General features: G+C 44.9%; 1 protein-coding gene across 1 annotated transcript in view; it reads right to left on the bottom strand.

The window, feature by feature from the left end:
* The window catches only part of LOC139254130 (adenylate cyclase type 10-like), a 64,594-nt gene extending 42,205 nt beyond the window's left edge, over positions 1-22,389 (bottom strand). Inside the window, exons 1-5 of the mRNA XM_070873647.1 lie at positions 22,278-22,389; positions 17,173-17,523; positions 15,348-15,518; positions 5,940-6,057; positions 1,514-1,709 (exon numbers count right to left, since the gene is read on the bottom strand). Of these exons, the coding sequence (XP_070729748.1) occupies positions 1,514-1,709; positions 5,940-6,057; positions 15,348-15,518; positions 17,173-17,523; positions 22,278-22,389 (948 nt within the window). The remainder of the gene's footprint in view (positions 1-1,513; positions 1,710-5,939; positions 6,058-15,347; positions 15,519-17,172; positions 17,524-22,277) is intronic.
* Positions 22,390-23,756: the final 1,367 nt, after the last annotated feature.

Genomic DNA, 23,756 nt, shown 5'->3' with positions numbered 1-23,756 from the left:
CTGCTCAGTGACAACGGGCCATGTTTCACCAGTGCCGAATTTAAAGTATTCATTTCTCGCAATGGGATCAAACATGTCACCTCGGCCCCGTTTAAACCAGCCTCCAATGGGCAGGCAGAGCGGGCAGTACAAACCATCAAACAGAGCCTTAAACGAGTCACAGAAGGCTCACTCCAAACCCGCCTGTCCCGAGTACTGCTCAGCTACCACACGAGACCCCACTCGCTCACAGGGGTGCCCCCGGCTGAGCTACTCAAGAAAAGGACACTTAAAACCAGACTCTCGCTGGTTCACCCCAACCTGCATGATCAGGTAGAGAGCAGGCAGCAGCAACAAAATGTAAACGATGGTCGCGCCACTGTGTCATGGGAAATTGATCTGAATGACCCTGTGTATGTGCTAAACTATGGACATGGTCCCAAGTGAATGGTGGGCATGGTGATAGCTGAAGAATAGAGTAGGGTGTTTGTAGTCAAAGTAGACAATGGGCAAATTTGCAGAAAGCACCTGGACCAAACGAGGCTGCGGTTCAGACTGCCCTGAACAACCCACAGCAGACACCACCTTTTTCGAGCCCACAACACACACCCAAAGGATCAACGACACCACCCCGGACCAGGAAATCGAACCCATCATGCCCAACAGCCCAGCAAGGCCAGGCTCACCCAGCAGCACTGCAGGGCCAACAACACGCCAGCCCAGCGAGGGCACAGCCAACACACCAGAACAGACATTTGTACCGAGGCGGTCCACCGGGGAAAGAAAGGCTCCCGACCGCCTCAACTTGTAAATAGTTTTCACTTTGACTTTGGGGGGGAGTTATGTTGTGTATCTGTAAAGCATGCACTCCCATGTTCCGCCACCAGGGAGTGCATCCCCTGAAGTCCCAAGGAATCCTAGCATCCTTTGGGAGCACTGTATATAAGCCGGCCGCTAAAGCCTGTTCCTGACTCTGGAGTGTCTTAATAAAGACTGAGGTCACTGTTACTTTAACCTCCCTGAGTGCAGTCTCATCTGTGTTAGGAACACAATAACATTCACCTGCACTATCTTGCAAGTTCTGTACTCAGAATGATTTGGGTTTCCAGAACCCCACTTCTTTAATCCAGCCTGGAATTTCAGGCATATTCCTAGGTGGGCTGCATTTCAATTAGGCATGTGCAATGCACTGTAGGTGTGTTGCTCCTATTTGGTGCCCAGGCAGAGGGAACCCCTAAAACTGTAGATTTTCTAATATACCTTAGTGGAATGTTGCAATCTTCAGAACATTTTCATGCTTCAGTTTGAAGACACTAGCCTGAAATTAATGTACTGCAAAAACTTAAGCACAAAGCAAATCTAAGAAATGCATAAAATTAACCTGCAATATATGCCAGGAAAACAACATTCTTAAAATATATCATCATTTTTTTTGAGTAGGAATGAAATGTAACTTTTCCAGTATTTTGATTAAAGTAGTTAAACACATGTTATTCGAACATTGAGGACTTAATTACAAAGGATACAAACAAACCTCTTTTGTCTGCTGGTAGACTTCCATGACAGTTTCTTGTCTTTCCCACAATGCCTTTCTAAACACTAAAATCTGACACTCCAAAAACTTGGAATAACCATACATTGAGAATAGCGAAGCGTTTGTGTGCGGAATCAGTCGTTTTGCCACTTTAAATGAAGAACGAGCCCTGTTCCAATCTGACAACCTACAATACCTGTTTTGACAAAGTCTAAATATCAGCAATATAAAATATTACAGCTAAAAACAACATCAAATAATATTTCTATACAGATGAAAGTTTTAATGAACAGCACTTTAAATGCCTGCGAAATAAATAATTCGAATATATCAAATTACCACAGTCTAAGGATAAGGTGTAAGCCATTTAGGACCGAGGTGAGGAGAAACTTCTTCACTCAGAGAGTTGTTAACCTGTGGAATTCTCTACCGCAGAGAGTTATTGATGCCAGTTCGTTAGATATATTCAAGAGGGAGTTAGATATGGCCCTGACGGCTAAAGGGATCAAGGGGTATGGAGAGAAAGCAGGAAAAGGGTACTGAGGTGAATGATCAGCCATGATCTTATTGAATGGTGGTGCAGGCTCGAAGGGCCGAATGGTCTACTCCTGCACCTATTTTCTATGTTTCTGTTTTTGTAAATCTATCTGGATAACCCTCTATTCCTTTCTACCTCATAAGCTTGTCTAGCCTCCCCTTAAATGCATCTGTACTATTCGCTTCAACTATTCCCTGCAGTAGCGAATTCCATATTCTCACCATTCTTTGGGTAAAGAAGTTTCTTCTGAATTCCCTATTGATTTCTTGGTGACTATCTTATATTGATGGCCTCTAGTTATGCTCTTCTCCACAAGTGGAAAAGTTATCTCTGTGTCCACTCTATCAAAACTTTCATAATTTTAAAGACCTCTATTAGGTCACCACTCAGCCTTCTTTTTTCAAGAGAAAAGAAACCCAGCCTGTTCATCATTTCCTGATACCTGTATGTATACCCTCGCATTTCTGGAATCATCCTTGTAAATCTCCCCTGCACCCTCTCCAGTGCCTCTATATCTTTTATATAATGTGGTGACCAGAACTGTACGCAGTACTCCAAGTGTGGTCTAATGAAGGTTTGATACAGGTTCAGCAAAACTTCCATACTTTTCAATTCTATACCCTAGAAAGAAACCCAAGTGATTGGTTGCTTTTTTTGTGGCCTTGCTAACCTGTGTCGTAATATTTAGTCATTTGTGTATATGTACTTTGTTCCTCTACTCTGCAAGTAATAAGTGACCTACCTGGTCTATAATTCCATGGACATGTTCTGTCCCCCTTCTTAAATATAGGTATTACATTAGTTATCCACCGGTCCACTAGCACTACACCTTTTCCTAACGAATTATTAAATATGTGTCGTGATGCCTCTGCTATCTTTTCCCTAGCTTCGTTTAAAATGCATGGATGCAATCTATTCAGACCAGAGGTTTTATACTCTGAGTTTGATTAGTTTATTTGATATATCTTCTCTTATTTTAAATGTACTTATCTCATTACTAATCTCATCATCCAATGTCATTTTATCTCCCTGGTAAATACTGAAGCAAAGTAATTATTTAATATTTCTGCCATCTCTCTATCGTTACCTGTGGTATTATCATGTCTATTCCTTAATGGCCCTACTCCCATCCCAATATAAGAACATAAGAAATAGGAGCAGGAGTAGGCCACCTGGCCCCTTGAGTCTGCTCTGCCATTTAATAAGATCACGGCTGATCTGATCATGAACTCAGCGCATCTTCCCTGCCTGCTCCCATAACCCTTTATTCCCTTATCGCTCAAAAATCTGCCTATCTCCACCTTAAATATATTCAATGACCTAGTCTCCATAGTTCTCTGGGGCAGAGAATTCCATAGATTTACAATCCTCTGAGAGAAGAAATTCCTCCTCTTCTCAGTTTTAAATGGACGGCCCCTTATTCTAAGACTATGTTCCCTAGTTTTAGTTTTCCCCTATAAGTGGAAACATCCTCTCTGCATCCACTTTGTCGAGCCCCCTCATTATCTTATATGTTTTGATAAGATCACCTCTCATTCTCCTGAACTTCAATGAGTATAGGTTCAACCTATTTAAACTATCTTCATATATTAATCCCCTTATCTCCAGAATCAGCCTAGTGAACCTTCTATGAACAGCCTCCAAAGTATATCCTTCCTTAAATACAGAGACCAAAACTGTACGCAGTACTCCAGGTGTGACCTCACCAATACCCTGTACAGTTGTAGCAGGACTTCTCTGCTTTTATACTCTATCCCCCTTGCAATAAAGGCCAACATTCCATTTGCTTTCCTGATTACTTGCTGTACATGCATACTCACTTGTTGTGTTTCATGCACAAGAACCCCCAGGTCCCTCTGTACTGCAGCACTTTGCAATTTTTCTCTATTTAAATTATAACTTGCTTTTCTATTTTTCTGCAAAAGTTAATAAGCTCATATTTTCCCACATTTTACTCCATCTGCCAAATTTTTGCCCACTCACTTAACCTGTCTATATCCCTTTGTAGATTGTGTGTGTCCTCCTCACAATTTGCTTTCTCACCCATCTTTGTATCATCAGCAAACTTGGCTACATTACACTCGGTCCCTTCATCCAAGTCATTAATATAGATTGTAAATAGTTGAGGACCCAGCACTGATCCCTGCGGCACCCCACTAGTCACTGTTTGCCAACCGGAAAATTACCCATTTATCCCAACTCTCTGTTTTTTGTTAGTTAGCCAATCCTCTATCCATGCTAATATATTACCCTTAACCTCGTGAACTTTTATCTTGTGCAGCAACCTTTTATGTGGCACCAAATCGAATGCCTTCTGGAAATCCAAATACACCACATCCACTGGTTCCAACATGCTCGTTACATCCTCAAAGAACTCCAGCAAATTTGTCAAACATGATTTCCCTTTCATAAAACCATGCTGACTCTGCTTGATTGAATTTTATTGTATCTTCTGTTGTATCTTCTAACAATCTCCTGCTTTTCTTTTAAGCTGGTTTCAGATCATTCATTCCATGAATTTCCAGCCTGTGATTGAAGTATCCATTGTTCTCCCCTTACCTCTTACCCATTTACCTGACTCTACAAAAATACTTGTTGATCTTTCAGTTCTGAAAAAGATTTTGCATAAGATATTAACTTATCTTTTATCTGTACACATAAACTGACCTGCTGTGTATTTCTAACATTTTTTAATTGTGTTTGATTTCCAGAATTTGCAGCTATTTCTTTCTACGCATGAATAAAGATGCTGAATAGTTTAGCTTGTTACTAAAACATCTAGTGTGGCTGAAATTAATCATCTTCTGAAGACGTGTGTGATGTAGTGAACTTTTTACATTGGGTACAAGAAACATGTCTGGAGTGAGCTTGAATTTTTTAACCAGTTACTATTACTGATGAAGAGTCAACATCATTTTTTTCTCAGACTTTAAAACATAATATAATTCCTTTGATTAAAAACAAGGTATTCATCAAATGGACTCAGTCCAAAGCCTGTAATGGATATCCTCATTTTAAATACCTTCATGATCTTGCCCCTTCCAATCTCTGTAACACTTTCCAGTCCTACAACCCTTCTTCTGAAATCTCTGTTCCCCTGATTCTGGCCTCTTGTGCCTTTCATTTCTCTCTCTGCCCCACCAATAATGGTCATGGCTTCAGCCATCTAGATACCATTGAATGCTCTTCCTATACCCCTCCAGCTCTCTCTTCATCTTTAAAACCTACCTCTGACCAAACTTTTGATCACCCTCCTAATGTCTCCTCCACATCTATTGTTTGTATTCAGCTTCTATGAAATGCTTTGGGACATTTTTCTACATTAAATGCACTATACAAAGACATTGGATGTCCTATGTCTTATCTGGTAATATGAAAAGGTTCATTATTTGTTTGGTACGGACTATCCCAGAATGCTTCATGCATAAAATCATGTTTCAGTTCATAATGAGCAAGGTCTAACCAATGGGAACAGACTATTTTCATTGGGCACAAGAAAAGTATCTGGTGTGAGCTTTAATCGTAACACCTTGGAGATGGCATCTTTTGTATGAGCTGTTAAACATACGTCTCATCCTGTTCCCTCAGGTGGATGTAAAAGATTCCATGGCACTATTTTGAAGAAAAGCAGGGAAGTTATTCCTGGTGTCCTGGCCATTATTTATCCCTCAATCAACATCACTAAAAACAGATTATCTGGTCATTATCACATTGCTGTCTGTGGGAGCTTTCTTTGTGCAAATTAGCTGCTGTGTTTCCTCAATTACAATAGTGACTACACTTCAAAAGTAAAACTGCAAAGTGCTTTGGGACGTTCCGAGGTCGTGAAAGGTGCTATATAAATGCAAGTCTTTCTTTTCTCTCAACAAGCAATTAATATTATTTTACCAGAGTGCCACTGATGAGTGAAGCGTCAGCATTAAGTTCTTTTCAGACTTTATAATAGGATCATCAATTACTCTATTGATAAAATCAACGCATTCATCAAATGGCCTTAGTGCTAAACCTGTAAGCAAAAGAAATGCCTTATGTCATTTTCATGTATTGTTGGTCAGTGGTACAAAACTGTGCTCGACATAAATTTCCTTAAAAGTTGTGTTGTTTTTTTTAAGTTACAAAATACAAAGCTTTCCACCTTGGGAACCATTGTCAGAATCAATCATTTCCAGATCAGGTACAGAACCAGATAAAGAAAACTCCTTCTACTTTACTCCAACCTGATGAGCACATCTAATGCATTAGAACAACATTTCCATTTCATCTTAGCTGTGGCTCAGTTGGTAGGATCCTTGAATATGAGTTAGAAGGTTGTGGGTTCAAGTTCCACTCTGGAGATTTGAGCACAAAAGACTAAGCTGACACTCCAGTGCAGTACTGAGGGAGTTCTGTGTTGTTGGAAGTGCCGTGTTTTGGATGAGACGTTAAATCAAGGCCCTATCTGCTCTCTCAGGTGGATGTAAAAGATTCCAGGGTACTAATTTGAAGAAGTGCAGGGGAGTTATCCCAGGTGTTCTGACCAATATTTATCTCTCAATCAACATCACTAAAACAGATTATCTGGTCATTATTACACTGCTGTTTGTGGGAACTTTCTTTCTGCAAATTGTCTGCCACGTTTCCTACATTACAAAAGTACTTAATTGGCTGTAGAGTGCTTTGAAATGTCCAGTGGTTGTGAAAGGCACTATATAAATGCAAATCTTTCTTTCTTTCATGAGAAACGATGGCAATAAGTAAGGCAATCATGGTGCACAAGGTCCTTAATTAATTTAGAACATGCCTGCATATGCAGTACACAGGACGACAGTCATGTGTGTATTTCATATGGATGCATCTGTCATACAATGTTGGAACAATGTTTTTTAGTGGAGATTTCAGACGTAGGAGCCTAGGGTGGCAGAAGTCCAAATTATTATTGTGCAGCTTGGAGGTACTCCTCCTGACCCCACTAAAATAATTTAAATGTATTGTTTTTGGTCCTTTTTAGATGTACTGATGGATCAATCTGGGCAGAGTGTGCACAGTGGAATTGGCAATATATACCACAGGGTATATATTGGGCAGGTGCTCCAGATACCCCGTGGTAGGCCCTTTCTAGGATGGCAGCAGCCAGATCAGATGCAAGGATAGTGCAGTATGTTTCTTTTTGCGATGTTCGAAGTGCTATTGTCCCTTTTCTACCCAGCGGATTTATCAGAAATCTCCCCAAGACCTCTTGTCACTGACAGGGCAGGGGATCCAAATCTCATTTACATAGATTTCAGTAAACCATTGACAAAATATTTTCAACAATCAGAGGGAATGGGTATGCTAATTGCCACCAGACTCCCTGGTTTCAATGGTGATGGAAGCACAAAGTATACCAGATGAATATGTAATATGTAAATAATAACTTATTTATTCATCTAGCAGGACATAACAGGATGCAGAATAAAGCACTGCTCCATGTTGAGTAAATTATCACAGCACTGATGTTTCCTAACAAAATGGAAATAAGCTTAGACACAAAATGAAGATAAGAGGGTCTAAGAAAGAGTATGAAAAAAGACTGGGGGGCCGAAATTGCCCTCCGCGATTTGAAGGTTTTTTTCGGTTAAGGCGGATGTCGTGGCAGCTGAGGGGCAGAATTGCCCTTGCAGCGGGTCACCCGCCCCGACCAGTCATCAGTAAAAACACAGTAAAAGGGAATATTATTTGAATGGGGAGAAATTACAACATGCTGTGGTGCAGAGGGACCTGGAGGTCCTTGTGCATGAATGACAGAAGGATAGTTTGCAGGTGCAGCATGTAATCAGGAAGGCGAATGGAATGTTGGACTTCATTGCGAGAGGGATGGAGTACAAAAGCAGGGAGGTCCTGCTGCACCTGATGAGGCCGCAGCTGGAGTACTGCGTGCAGTTTTGGTCACCTTACTTAAGGAAGGATATACTAGCTTTGGAGGGGGTACAGAGACGATTCACGAGGCTGATTCCGGAGATGAGAGGGTTACCTTATGATGATAGATTGCGTAGACTGGGTCTTTACTCATTGGAGTTCAGAAGGATGAGGGGTGATCTTATAGAAACATTTAAAATAATGAAAGGGATAGACAAGATAGAGGCAGAGAGGTTGTTTCCACTGGTTGGGGAGACTAGAACTAGGGGGCACAGCCTGAAAATACGGGGGAGCCAATTTAAAACCGAGTTGAGAAGGAATTTCTTCTCCCAGAGGGTTGTGAATCTGTGGAATTCTCTGCCCAAGGAAGCAGTTGAGGTCAGCTCATTGAATGTATTCAAATCACAGATAGATAGATTTTTAACCAATAAGGGAATTAAGGGTTACGGGGAGCGGCCGGGTAAGTGGAGCTGAGTCCACAGCCAGATCAGCCATGATCTTGTTGAGTGGCGGAGCAGGCTCGAGGGGCTAGATGGCCTACCCCTGTTCCTAATTCTTATGTTCTTATTAGTGCCTAGCTGATGACGTCAGCACATCGCGCTGACACATACAGGGGAGAGCCGCTACGAGCTCTGCATATGTTTTAGATAGGTTCACGGGCTACCAGGGAGGGTTTTGGCTGGGCCAGCGGCCTGGCATCCAAGAGGGGATGCAAGGCTGCCTGTTGGTGGCCTGGCCGAACTCAGAGGCATAATTGTCGAGCCAACCTTGCAGTCAGCCGACAATAAAAAATAAAATGGCGTCGCCGGCAGCACCACCTACCCTATAAGGGTGGCTGTGCCACTGACCAACAAGTGCACTGTCAGAAAAAGCCATCGGGGGCACCGATTGGCGGTGGCACTACTCCCATGGGGCTATTCCGTAAAAGGAATATTTCCCGCGGGGCATTTTCAGGAAGGGGTCACCGCCGGTCGATAAGAGGTCGGTGCGTGCCTGCCACATCGGGAAAATGGGTGGAGCGGTCCCCTACACCGCATTCAGGTGGCCAGAGGCCTTATTGGGAGGGGCAATTTCGGCCCCTGGATGTCAATGTAATGGGTAATGAAGAAGGCTTTTCTAAACATATCAAAATGTATTTGTTTTTGGAAAAGAGAGCATAGGAAAGAATAAAGTTAAGGAGGACATTAATGGCAAGGGAATAAATAGAGTTATAGAACAGGAGTCTAAAAAGATGGTTAAATCAAAGTGAGAGGAAATCCTATTAAAAATGAGTTAAACTGTCTGGTACAGCAATGTACACAGTGACCATAATAAAACAATGGAGATTGAGGCAATCATGCGTTGCGAGGAACCAGACATAGTAGGGATTACTGAGGCATGACTACAGAAAAATCAGGACTGGGAACTAAGCATTGTAGGGTATAACATATTTAGAAAAGAAAAGAGGAAACAAGGGGAGGTGGAGTAGCTGCACTTATGAGGATAACGTAATGGCAGTGGAAAAAGTGATGCAGCTATCAGAAAGACAAAAATAGAATCCATATGGATACAGATAAAAGATATTAAAGGATCAATCATACTAATAGGTGTGGTCTGCAGACCAGCTAATAGTGGAAGGGAGGTGGAGGAAGACATATGCAGACAAATTAGGGAAATGAGTAAAAAACATAGATTAATAATCATCGGGGATTTCAACTATCCAGATATTAATCGGACAGAAGAGGTAGGTAAAGGGGATAATGGAATGGAGTTCCTACAATGTATATGGGACACCTTTCTAAACCAATATGTAAAAAGCCTAATTAGGGAGGATTCGCTATTGGATTTAGTAATGGGGAATGAACCAGAGCAGATCAGAGAAGTAAAATTAGGGGAACATCGAGGCAATAGTGACCAGAATATAATACACTTTAGGATGATAATTGAGAAAGACATAAGTATGCTCTGTTAATAAAGGATGAGATCAATGGAGTAGTGAGAAATTATACTGGCTCAGAAGATCAAGATGTAGAATCAGTTTGGGTGGAGATAAGAAATAATAAGGGGAAGAAGTCACTGGTGGGTGTAGTCTATATGCCTCCTAACAGTAACTACACTATTGGACGGAGTATAAATCAAGAAATAATGGAGGCTTGTAAGAAAGGTACGGCAAAAATCATAAGTGATTTTAATCTTCATATTGATTGGACAAATCAAACTGTCCAAGGTAGCCTTGAGGGAGAATTCATAGAGAGTATCTGGGATGGTTTCCTTGAACAGTACATTGTGGAACCAACCAGGGAGCAGGCTATCTTAGATCTGGTACTATGTAATGAGACAGGATTAATTAATAATCTCAAAGTAAAGGATCCGCTAGAAAAGAGTGATCATAGCATGGTTGAATTTGAAATTCAGTTGGAGGGTGAGAAAGTTGGGACTCAAACCAGTGTCCTGATCTTAAATAAAGGGGGTTAGAAAGGTATGAAGGCAGAGTTGGCTAAAGTGGACTGGGGAAATAGATTAAAGTGTAAGACAGTTGATGAGCAGTGGCAGACATTTAAGGAGATATTTCATAACTCACAACAAAAATATATTCCACTGAGAAGGAAAGACTTTAAAAGAGAAAGGAGAACCATCCATGGCTCATTATCATCATAGGCAGTCCCTCGGTATCGAGAATGACTTGCTTCCACTCTTAACATGAGTTTTTAAGTGGCTGTAAAGTCCAATACGAGAACCACAGTCTCTGTCACAGGTGGGGAAGATAGTCGTTGAGGGAAGGGGTGGGTGGGACTGGTTTGCCGCACGCTCTTTCCACTGCCTGCGCTTGATTTCTGCACACTCTCGGCGACGAGACTTGAGGTGCTCAGCACTCTCCCGGATACGCTTCCTCCACTTAGGGCGGTTTTTGGCCAGGGTCTCCCAGGTGTCAGTGGAGATGTTGCACTTTATCATGGAGGCTTTGAGAGTGTCCTTGTAACGTTTCTGTTGCTCACCTTTGGCTCGTTTGCCGTGAAGGAGTTCCGAGTAGAGCGCTTGCTTTGGGAGTCTCGTACCTGGCATGCGGACTATGTGGCCTGCCCAGCTCAGCTGATCAAGTGTGGGCAGTGCTTCGATGCTGGGGATATTGACCTGGTTGAGGATGCTAATGTTGGTGCGTCTGTCCTCCCAGGAGATTTGTAGGATCTTGCGGAGACATCATTGGTGGTATTTCTCCATCGACTTGAGGTGCCTCCTGTACATGGTCCATGTTTCTGAGCTGTACAGGAGGGCGGGTATTACTACAGCCCTATAGACCATGAGCTTGGTGGCAGTTTTGAGGGCCTGGTCTTCAAATACTCTTTTCCTCAGGTGGCCGAATGCTGCACTGGCGCAATGGAGGTGGTGTTGGATCTCGTTGTCAATGCCTACTCTTGTTGATAGGAGGCTCCCGAGGTATGGGAAGTGGTCCACGTTGTACAGAGCCGTGCCATGGATCTTGATGACTGGGGAACAGTGATGTGTGGTGAGGATAGGCTGGTGGAGGACTTTTGTCTTACTGATGTTTAGCGTAAGGCCCATGCTTTCGTATGCCTCAGTAAATATGTCGACTATGTCCTGGAGTTCAGTCTCTGTATGTGCACAGACGCAGGCGTCATCCGCGTACTGTGGCTCGACGACAGGGGTTGGGGTGGCCTTGAACCTGGCCTGGAGACGGTGAAGGTTGAACAGCTTCCCACTGGTTCTGTAGTTTAGTTCCACTCCAGCGGGGAGCTTGTCGGCTGTGAGGTGGAGCATGGCAGCGAGGAAGATTGAGAAGAGGGTTGGGGCGATGACGCAGCCCTGTTTGACCCCGGTCGGGACGTGGATTGGGTCTGTGATGGATTCATTGGTAAGGATCACGGCCTGCATGTCGTCGTGCAGGATAGTGACGAACTTTTGGGGCATCTGAAGCAGAGGAGGACGCTCCATAGACCTCGCAGTGGACGGTGTCAAAGGCCTTTGTAAGAAACATAGAAACATAGAAAATAGGTGCAGGATTAGGCCATTCGGCCCTTCGAGCCTGCACCGCCATTCAATAAGATCATGGCTGATCATTCCCTCAGTGCCCCTTTCCTGCTTTCTCTCCATACTCCTTGATCCCCTTAGCAGTAAGGGCCATATCTAACTCCCTCTTGAATGATCTGGCTTCAACAACTCTCTGCGGCAGGGAATTCCATAGGTTAACAACTCTCTGAGTGAAGAAGTTTCTCCTCATCTCCCGCCTAAATGGCCTACCCCTTATCCTAAGACTATGTCCCCTGGTTCTGGACTTCGCCAACATTGGGAACATTCTTCCCGCATCTAACCTGTCCAGTCCCGTCAGAATCTTACACGTTTCTATGAGATCTCCTCTCATCCTTCTAAACTCCAGTGAATAAAGGCCCAATTGATCCAGACTCTCCTCATATGGCAGTCCAGCCATCCCTGGAATCAGTCTGGTGAACCTTCGCTGCACTCCCTCAATAGCAAGAACATCTTTCCTCAGATTAGAAGACCAAAACTGTACACAATATTCCAGGTGGGGCCTCACCAAGGCCCTGTACAACTGCAGTAAGACCTCCCTGCTCCTGTACTCAAATCCCCGAGCTATGAAGGCCAACATACCATTTGCCTTCTTCATCGCCTGCTGTACCTGCATGCCCACTTCCAGTGACTGATGAACCATGACACCTAGGTCTCGTTGCACCTCCCCTTTTCTTAATCTGCCGCCATCCAGATAATATTCTGCCTTCGGGTTTTTGCCCCCAAAATGGATAACCTCACATTATACTGCATCTGCCATGCATTTGCCCACTCACCTAACCTGTCCAAGTCACCCTGCAGCCTCTTAGCGTCCTTCTCACAGCTCACACTGCCACCCAGTTTAGTGTCATCCGCAAACTTGGACATTTTACACTCAATTCCTTCATCTAAATCGTTAATGTATATTGTAAAGAGCTGGGGTCCCAGCACTGAGCCCTGCGCCACTCCACTAGTCACTGCCTGCCATTCTGAAAAGGATCCGTTTATCCCGACTCTCTGCTTCCTGCCTGTCAACCAGTTCTCTATCCACGTCAGTACATTATCCCCAATACCATGCGCTTTGATTTTGCACACCAATCTCTTGTGCGGGACCTTTTCAAAAGCCTTTTGAAAGTCCAAATACACCACATCCACTGGTTCTCCCTTGTCCACTCTGCTAGTTACATCCTCAAAAAATTCCAGAAGTTTCGTCAAGCATGATTTCCCTTTCATAAATCCGTGCTGACTTGGTCCGATCCTGTCACTGCTTTCCAAATGCGCTGCTATTTCATCCTTAACGATTGATTCCAACATTTTCCCCACTGCTGATGTCAGGCTAACCGGTCTATAATTACCCGTTTTCACTCTCCCTCCTTTTTTAAAAAAATGTGTTACATTAGCTACCCTCCAGTCCATAGGCATTGATCCAGAGTCAATAGACTGTTGGAAAATGATCACCAATGCATCCACTATTTCTAGGGCCAGTTCCTTAAGTACTCTGGGATGCAGACTATCAGGCCCTGGGGATTTATCAGCCTTCAATCCCATCAATTTCCCTTGCACAATTTCCCGCCTAATAAGGATATCCATCAGTTCCTCCTTCTCACTAGACCCTCGGTCCCCAAGTACAATCGGAAGGTTATTTGTGTCTTCCTTCGTGAAGACAGAACCGAAGTATTTGTTCAATTTGTCTTCCATTTCTTTGTACCCCATTATAACTTCATCTGAATCCGACTGCAAGATCCCACGTTTGTCTTAACTAACCTTTTTCTCTTCACATATTTATAGAAGCTTTTGCAGTCAGTTTTTATGTTCCCTGCAAGCTTCCTCTCGTACTCTATTTTCCCCCTCTTAATTAAACCCTTAGTCTTCCTCTGTTGAATTCAAATTTCTCCCAGTCCTCAGGTTTGTTGCTTTTTCTAGCCAAATTATATGCCTCTTCCTTGGCTTTAACACTATCCTTAATTTTCCTTGTTAGCCATGGTTGAGCCACCTTTCCCGTTTTATTTTTACTCCACCCAGGGATGTACAATTGTTGAAGTTCATCCATGTGATCTTTAAATGTTTGCCATTGCCTATCCACCGTCAACCCTTTAAGTATCACTCGGCAGCCTATTCTAGCCAATTCACGTCTCATACCATCAAAGTTACCTTTCCTTAAGTTCAGGACCCTAGTCTCTGAATTAACTGTGTCGCTCTCCATCTTAATAGAGAATTCTACCATATTATGGTCACTCTTCTCCAAGGGGCCTCGCACAACAAGATTGCTAATTAGCTCTTTCTCATTACACATCACCCAGTCCAGGATGGCCAGCCCTCTCGTTGGTTCCTCGACATATTGGTCTAGAAAACTATCCCTAATACACTCCAGGAAATCCTTCTCCACCGCATTGCTACCATTTTGGTTAGCCCAATCAATATGTAGATTAAAGTCGCCCATGATAACTGCTGTACCTTTATTGCACACATCCCTTATTTCTTGTTTGATGCTATCCCCTACTGCTGTTTGATGGTCTGTACACAACTCCCAGTAGCATTTTCTGCCCTTTGGAATTCCGCAGCCGCACCCATACTGATTCCACATCATCCAGGCTAATGTCCCTCCTTACCATTGCATTTATTTCCTCTTTAACCAGCAGCGCCACCCCGCCTCCTTTCCTTTCTGTCTATCCTTCCTAAATGCTGAATACACTTGGATGTTGAGTTCCCAGCTTTGGTCACCCTGGATGCCAATTACATCATACCTGTTAACTGCTATCCGCGCAGTTAATTCATCCACCTTATTCCGAATACTCCTCGCATTGAGGTACAGAGTTCGAAGAAGGCCATGTATAAGGGCTGGTGCTGTTCCCTGCATTTTTCCTGCAGCTGTCGCGCTGCAAAAATCATGTCTATTGTGCCCTGAAGGGGCCAAAATCTGCACTGTGACTCCGGGAGAAGTTCCTCGGCCACAGGGAGAAGACGGTTGAGGAGGACTCTAGCGCCGACTTTCCCAGTGGCTGATAACAGGGAGATTCCTCTGTAGTTGCCGCAGTCGGACTTGTCCCATTTTTACAAAATGGTCACGATCACTGCATCTCTGAGATCTCCCGGCATGCTCTCCTCCCTCCAGATGAGAGAGATGAGGTCATGAATTCGTGCCAGTAGTGCCTCTCCTCCATACTTCAGTGCCTTGGCAAGGATCCGCTCCCAAAGCTTTGTTGTTCTTAAGCTGTCTTATGGCTTTTTCTGCCTCGTGCAGTGTTGGGGTCTCACTGAGGTGGTGGCGAGTAACATGCTGCGGGATGGAGGCGAGAACACTTGAGTCAAAGGCAGAGTCTCGGTTGAGGAGATCTTCGAAGTGCTCCTTCCAACGGGCCCTGACTGTCTCGGTGTCCTTAATGAGTGTTTCCCCGTTCTTGGCCAGCAGTGGGATGGGGCCTTGGGTGTTTGGATTGTAGATGGCCCTGACTGCGATGAAGAATCCTCGCACATCACGACTGTCGGCCAGCTGCTGTATCTCCTGTGCTTTCTCCATCCACCTCCTGTTCTTTAGGTCCAGGGTTTTTTGGTGGACCTCAGCCTTGAGGCATCTGTAGTGCTGCTTTGCTGCTGCGGAGTTGGGTTGTTGCTTAAGGCTCAAAAATGCCCTCCGTTTGCAATCTATTAGCTCTTGGATCTTCTGATCATTCTCATCAAACCAATCCTGGTGTTTCCTGGTTGAGTGACCAAGCGTCTCTTTGCAGGCATTGGTTATGGAGGCCTGGAAGGTAGACCGAACACTGTGGGCATTCTGCGTCTCGGGGCCATCAGGGTACACCAGGCTAGCTGTGAGGCGCTGACTGTATACGGCTCTCTTAACTGGGTCTTTAAGTGCCCCGGAATGGACTTTTTTGCGACACTGCATCTGCTGCCCCTTCCATGTTGATGTCGATGATGCATCGGATTAGGCGGTGATCCTTCCAGCAGTCGTCAGCTCCTGTCATGTTGTGGGTGATGTGCACATCCTTGTGATCCCTGGCTCAGATGATGACATAGTCGAGCAGGTGCCAGTGTTTGGAGCGAGGGTGTTGCCACGATCCTTGTATTTGTCCCTCTGGTGGAATAATGTGTTGGTGATGAGAAGTTCATATTCTAGACATTTTGTCAGGAGTAGGGTACCGCTGGAGTTGGCTTTCCCTACCCCTTCTCTGCCAATCATGCCTCACCAGAGGGCTGTGTCCTTGCCGACCCTGGCATTGAAGTCACCAAGGTGGACCAGTTTGTTTTCCGCGGGAACGCGGGACAGGGAGTTTTCGAGGTTGGAGTAGAAACACTCTTCGGTCTCACGTGTTGCATTGAGTGTTGGGACGTACGCACTGATGACTGTGGCACATTGGTTCCGAGATAGGGTGAGTCGAAAAGTCATGAGATGTTCATTAACCCGCAGGGGGAGTCTTTGAGGCGGTCGACCAGCTCACTTTTGATGGTGAAGCCGACTCCGTGGAGGCGGCGTTCTTCCTCTGGTTTTCCTTTCCAGAAGAAGGTGTAACCTCCACCTTGTTCCTTGAGCTGGCCTTCCCCTGCCCACCGGGTCTCGCTTAGGGTGGCGATGTCGATATCAAAGCGTCTAAGTTCCCGGGCAACTATGGCCTTGCGGCATTCCGGCCTGTCGCTGTTGTTATGTATGTAAACTTTGCTAATGTGTAGGACTTGCCACCAGGGGGCACACCTGTGAGAGACCCAAGAGTCACCTGAACACCCTGAGCAAGCAGGTATAAAAGGCATCTACTGTGCAGCTTCCTCACTCTGGAGTTACATTAAAGAGACCAAGGTCACAACAGTTTGAGCTTACAGCATACAGTCTTGTGGAGTTATTGTGAACATGACAGCTGTTGGGGTTGTCCAACATTCCAGGTCCTGAATTTCATGTTGGAGGAGTGGAAGATACCTGTGCATGATTTCTTTTAACGTGTAGTGGTCGTTGCACACCGGCTACCACAAGGACTTAGCTGAGCAAGGTCTTGATCCTGTGGCAAGGAGGTCCAAGACGACGGGAGACCAGGCACGGCTATATGGGCCTAATTGCCTACAGCAAGATGTTGGCTGCAGGCTTGGTGCTGAGTAGCGCCCTTGATGGTAGGTGGTCCAAGGCTTGGTTGGGGGTAGGCATTGGGAGGATCATTGGGGTTCAGAGTGGGAGGGCAGAGTGGTCACAGCCATGATGCTCACCACGTGCTAGAGAAAGAGAAGGAGAGCTCCAGTCGTCGCTGAAGGAGGAGGTCACCTGTGGGGAAGGAGAGGTCCAGCCGTCGTCGAGGAGTGAAGGCCTGCCGCCGCTGGAGGAGTTGTAGGCCTGCCTGAGGAGTTGTACACCCGCCGCCGCTGGAGGTGTTGAAGGCCCACCACCGCTGGTGTAGTTGAAGGCCTGCCGCTGCTGGAGGAGTTGGCTCGCCACTGCTGGAGGAGTTAAAGGCCCGCCGCCGCTGGAGGAGTTGAAGGCCCGCCGCTACTAGAGGCGTGATGACCCGGTCGCCTGGTCGGATGCTCATCTGCTCGCCGGGCGTCGTCGTGGATGGAGGGCCCTGGTCGTCATCGCTGATAGATGGTGTGGTGGGAAGCCTGAGGTAAGCCCGATCTTGTGGAATTCACAGGGTTGGGTTTAGCATAGGGGTCTAAGTGTTTAAGACCCCCTATTAGGATCTGTTAGGGCTAGGGAAGTTTAGACATTGGGAGGGGGGCGGTGGCTGAGGGTGGAAAGTTGCCGGGAAGCTTTAGATTCCAGAAATGGTGGTTGTTCAGCAAGGGAGCACCCTAGGGAACTGCCACCCCAGCGGCCACCTTTTTTTTTCCGGGGCTAACTAAGGAAGTAAAGGATGGTATCAAATTGAAAGCATTGGAGTACAATGTTGCCAAGATTAGTGGGAGGCCAGAGGATTGGGAATTTTTAACAAATGGCAAAGGACAACTAAAAAAGTAATAAAGAGAGAGAAGATGGATTATGAGAGTAAATTAACCAGAAATATAAAAACTGATATAAAAAGAAATATAAAAGCTTCTACAGGTATATAAAAAGGAAGTGGGTAGCTAAAGTAAATTTTGGTCCCTTAGAGGATGATACTGGGGAATTAATAATGGGGGACAGGGCAATGGCAGAGGCTTTGAACAAATGTTTTGTATCTGTCTTCATGGTAGAGGACATTAAAAACATCCCTATAATAGATAATCAAGGGGTTATAGGGAGGGGGAAACTTAAAACAATCACTATCACTAAAGAAAAAGTAGCCAGTAAAATAATGGAACTAAAGTTGGACAAGTTCCCTGGACCGAATGGCCTGCATCCTCAGGTCTTAAAAGAAATGGCTGCAGAGATAGTGGATGCATTGGTTGCAATGTACCAAGAGTCTGAAGAGGTCCCAGTGGATTGGAAAACCGCAAATGTAATGCCCCTATTTAAAAAAGGAGGGAGACAGAAAGCAGGAAACTATAGACCAGTTAGCCTAACATTTGTTGTTGGGAAAATGCTGGAGTCCATTACTAAGGAAGCAGTAGCAGGACATTTGGAAAATCATAATGCAGTCAAGCAGAGTCAGCATGGTTTTATGAAAGGGAAATCATGTTCGACAAATTTGATGGAAATCCTTGAGGATACAATGAACAGGGTGGATAAGGGGGGACCAATGGATGTGGTGCATTTGGATTTCCTGAAGGCATTCGATAAGATGCACATAAAAGGTTACTGCACAAAATAAAAGCTCACAGGGTTGGGGGTAATATATTAGCATGGATAGAGGATTGGCTAACTAACTAACAGAGAGTCGGGATAAATAGATCATTTTCCGGTTGGCAAACAGTAACTAGTGGGGAGCCACAGGGATCGGTGCTGGGCCTCAACTATTTACAATCTATATTAATGACTTGGATGAAGGGATGAGTGTAATATAGCCAAGTTTGCTGATGATACAAAGATGGGTGGGAAAGCAAGTTGCGAGGAGGACACAAAGAATCTGCAAAGGGATATAGACAGGTGAGTGGGCAAACATTTGGCAGACGGAATATAATGTGTGTAAGTGTGAGGTTATCCACTTTGGCAGGATAAATAAAAAAGCAAATTATTTAAATGGAGAGAGATTACAAAATGCTGCAGTATAGAGGGACCTGCAGGACCTTGTGTATGAAACACAAAAAGTTAGCATGCAGGTACAGCAAGTAATCAGGAAGGCAAATGGAATGTTAGCCTTTATTGCAAGGGGAGTAGAATATAAAAGCAGGGAAGTCCTGCTACAACTGTACAGGGTATTGGTGAGACCACACTTAGAGTACAGCGTGCAGTTTTGGTCTCCTTATTTCAGGAGGGATATACTTGCATTGGAGACAGTTCAGAGAAGGTTCACCAGGTTGATTCCTGAGATGAAGGGGTTGATTTATGAACAAAGGTTCAGCAGGTTGGGCTTATACTCATTGGAGTTTAGAAGAATGAGAGGTGATCTTATTGAAACATATAAGATACTGAGGGGGCTCGACAAGGTAGATGCAGAGAGGATGTTCCACTCATGAGGGAATCTAAAACTAGGGGGGCATAGTTTAAGAATAAGGTGTCGCCCATTTAAAACTGAGATGAGGAGGAATTTCTTTTCTCATATATCTGTGGAATTCTCTGCCCCAAGAGCTGTGGAGGCTGGGTGATTGAATATATTTAAGGTGGATGTAGACATATTTTTGAACAATAAGGGAATGAAGAGTTATGTTCCCAATGTTGGGTAAGTTCAGAACCAGGGGTCACAGTCTAAGGATAAGGGGTAAGCCATTTAGGACCGAGATGAGGAGAAACTTCTTCACCCAGAGAGTGGTGAAGCTGTGGAATTCTCTACCACAGAAAGTTGTTGAGGCCAATTCACTAAATATATTCAAAAAGGAGTTATATGAAGTACCTTACTACTAGGGGGATCAAGGGGTATGGCGAGAAAGCAGGAATGGGGTACTGAAGTTACATGTTCAGCCATGAACTCATTGAATGGCAGTGCAGGCTAGAAGGGCCGAATGGCCTACTCCTGCACCTATTTTCTATGTTTCTATGTTTCTATGAGCGGGCAGGGAAGTGGATAAAACAGGTGGACATGAGATTGTATGATGAGATTAGTAATGAGATAAGTACATTTAAAATAAAAAGAGGAGCTATATTAAATAATGAGCCCAAGATCAGATCAGCCGTGATCTTATTAAATAGGAGAGCAGGCTTAGGGGGTCAAATGGCCTACTCCTGCTCCTATTTCTCATGTTCGTATGTTGAAAACCAGGTTACTAGATTGGAGAAAAGCTGATTTTGAAGGGCTGAAAATTAGAACTTGGGAAAATAAAATGGGCAACAATATTGACAAAAAAAACGATGTGCAGCTGCAATGGGAAACTTTTAAAACGGTGTTCAACAGACTGCAGGAAAAATATATTCCACTGAAAGGAAAGTACAAACTAAACACTAATGAGAGTCTATGGATGAATAAAGCCATAAGGGAACAATTGAGGGTAAGGAAAAAGGCTTACATTAAGTACATAGATAACAGGGGAGGGCATGATAAGGGAGAACACAAAAAGATTCAGAAAAAAATTTAAAAAAAACAATTAAGTAGACAAAGAGGAACTATTAAATTAAATTATCAAGGAACATAAAACAAAATAGTAAAATATTTTACAGGCACATCAATAAAAGGAGGGTTGGGATTGGGAATAGGGCCATTAAGGATAATACCACAAGTAATGATAAAGAGATGGCAGAAATATTAAATCATTATTTTACTTCAGTACTTACCAGGGAGATAAAACAGGTGGACATGAGATTGTATGATGAGATTAGTAATGAGATAAGTACATTTAAAATAAAAAGAGGTGTTACACTCATCATAAACTGAATACTGTGTGTAATGAGCAAGTGTGACCTTAGCTCCTTTATTACAATTCCAGAGTGCAGGTACCTCGTGGGTGGCCTGCTTATATACTGTGCTCCCAAGGGATGTTGGGATCCCTTGGGGCTCCAAAAGGTGGGCTCTCTGGTGGTCAGGTGTGATGCAGGTTACAAAAGGATACATAACATCACTCCCCTGTGAAGTCAACAGTACATTTAGTTACAAAGTGAAATGATCTGGGGGTTTGCGTTCCCTTGTCGATCATCTCGGTACAAATGCTGCTGTAGGTGGATTGGTCAGTTCTTCACTGGTCTGTTGGGCAGCTGGCCTTGCCAGGCTGCTGGGGATGATGAGTTCGGTTTCGTGGTCAACTATGATGTCAGTTGCCACTTGTGTGTGTGTTGGAAGGTCAAAGTTGGTGGGGTCCTCTTCGGGTTGTTCATAGCTGTTGGTGAACCGCAATTTGATTTGGTCCAAATGTTTTCTGTGCATTTGTCGATTGGTCTGTTTGACCTGAAACACCCTACTCCCTTTTTGGCTGTGACCATGCCGGTGAGCCATTTGGGACCATGTCCATAATTGGACACAAACACAAGATCATTGATCACAATATCACGTGACAAATTTGCGCAGTCATGGTACACATTTTGTTGATGCCGCTTGCCCTCCACGTGATCATGGAGATCAGGGTGGACAAGAGAAAGCCTTGTTTTAAGTGCCCTTTTCATGAGCAGCTCAGCTGGGGGAATCCCGGTGAGTGAGTGGAGTCTGGTGCGATAGCTGAGCAGTACTTGGGACAATCGGGTCTGCAGGGAGACTTCCAACACACGTTTCAAGCATTGCTTGATGGTCTGAACTGTCTGTTCTGCCTGGCCATTGGATGCGGGTTTGAACGGGCAGATGTGACGTGTTTGATCCCATTGCGGGTTATGAATTCCTTGAATTCAGCACTGGTGAAGCACGGCCCATTGTCGCTGACTAGGACATCAGGCAAGCCGTGCGTGGCAAACATGGCTCGTAGGCTTTTAATGGTGGCCGTGGAAGTGCTTACAGACATTATTGCATATTCAATCCATTTTGAGTAAGCGTCCACGACAACCAAAACTTTTTTTCCTAGGAATGGGCCCACATTGTCTACAAGGATCCTCGACCACGGTTTGGATGGCCACGACCACAAACTTAGCGGTGCCTCTCTGGGTGCATTGCTCAGCTGAGAGCAAGTATTGCACTGGCGCACACATGACTCTAAATCTGAGTCGATGCTGGGCCACCACACGTGAGATCTGGCTATGGCTTTCATCATTATGATATCTGGGTGGGTGTTGTGCAGTTCGCAAATAAATCTTTCTTTGGCAAGACCATGCGATTGCCCCACAAATGACAGTCCGCCTGCAGAGACAACCCGTCTTTGCACTTGTGGAACGGCTTAATCGCTTCCTGCATCTCCACTGGGATACTGGACCAGCTCCCATAGAGGACACAGTTTTTTTACCAAGGACAGTACAGATCCTGGCTGGTCCAGGTCCTGATCTGGCGGCTGTAACGGGGAGCTTCTCGTTCTCAAATGCCTCCATGACCATGAGCAAGTCTGCTGGCTGTGCCATTTCCACCCCGGTGGTGGGCAATGGTAGCCGACTGAGAGCATTTGGACAGTTCTCTGTGCCCGGTCTGTGGCGGATTATATAATTATATGCCGACAGCATGAGCGCCCATCTTTGGAAGCGGGCAGAGACATTGGTATTAATCCCTTTGCTCTCAGAGAATAGCGATATGAGCGGCTTGTGGTCAGTTTCTAGCTCGAACTTGAGGCCAAATAAGTACTGGTACATTTTTTTTACCCCGTAAACGCACGCCAGAGCCTCTTTTTCAACCATGCTGTAGGTCCTTTTGGCCTTGGACAAACTCCTGGATGCACACGTAACCGGTTGCAAAATCCTCGATTCGTTAGCCTGTTGTAACATACACCCGACCCTGTATGACGACACATCGCAAGGTAACACTAATCGTTTACACGGGTTATACAGGACAAGCAGTTTGTTAGAACACAATAAGTTTCTGGCTTTCTTAAAGGTAGCCTCTTGTGAATTCCCCCATACCTAGTCGTCTCCCTTGCACAGTAGAGCATGTAGAGGTTCTAGTAGGGTGCTTAACCCAGGTAGGAAATTACTGAAGTAGTTAAGGAGTCCCAAGAACGATTGCAGCTCCATCATGTTCTGTGGTCGCGGTGCATTCTTGATGGCCTCTGTCTTGGCGTCAGTGGGTCTGATGCCGTCTGCAGTGCTTCTCCTTCCAAAGAATTCTACATCCTGTGCCAGGGAAACGCACTTCGAGCATTTCAATCTGAGCCCCACGTGATCCCACCGACGAAGAACCTCCTCCAGATTTTTCAAGTGCTCCATGGTGTCCCGACCTGTAGCCAATATGTCATCCTGGAAGACCACTGTGCAAGGAACCGACTTTAGCAGGCTCTCCATGTTCCGCTGGAAGATCGCTGCGGCTGACCAAATCCCAAACGGGCACCGGTTGTAGATAAACAGACCTTTGTGCGTGTTGATGCAAGTGAGGCCTTTCAAAGACTCCTCCAGCTCCTGCATCATTTAGGCCGAGGTCAGGTACAGCTTGGTGAATGTCTTCCCTCCAGCCAGGGTCGCAAATAGGTCGTCTGCCTTGGGTAGTAGGTACTGGTCCTGCAGCGAAAAATGGTTAATCGTTATTTTATAGTCCTCGCAAATTCTAAACGTACCGTCCTCCTTGAGCACCGGGACAATCGGACTGGCCCACTCATTGAATTCCACCGGTGCGATGATGCCTTCGCATTGCAGCCTGTCCAGCTCAATTTCCACTTTTTCACGCGTCATGTACGGTACCACCCGAGCCTTGTGGTGGATGGATCTGGTACCGGGAAGCAAGTGGATCTGCACTTTCGCCCCCGAGAAGCTTCCAATGCCTGGCTCGAATAACGATGGGAACC

Source organism: Pristiophorus japonicus, chromosome 3 (assembly GCF_044704955.1).
Source record: "Pristiophorus japonicus isolate sPriJap1 chromosome 3, sPriJap1.hap1, whole genome shotgun sequence".
In the NCBI taxonomy this organism is placed as follows: domain Eukaryota; kingdom Metazoa; phylum Chordata; class Chondrichthyes; family Pristiophoridae; genus Pristiophorus; species Pristiophorus japonicus.
Note: the sequence above shows the minus strand (reverse complement) of the source record. Positions and strands in the feature narration are given on the sequence as shown.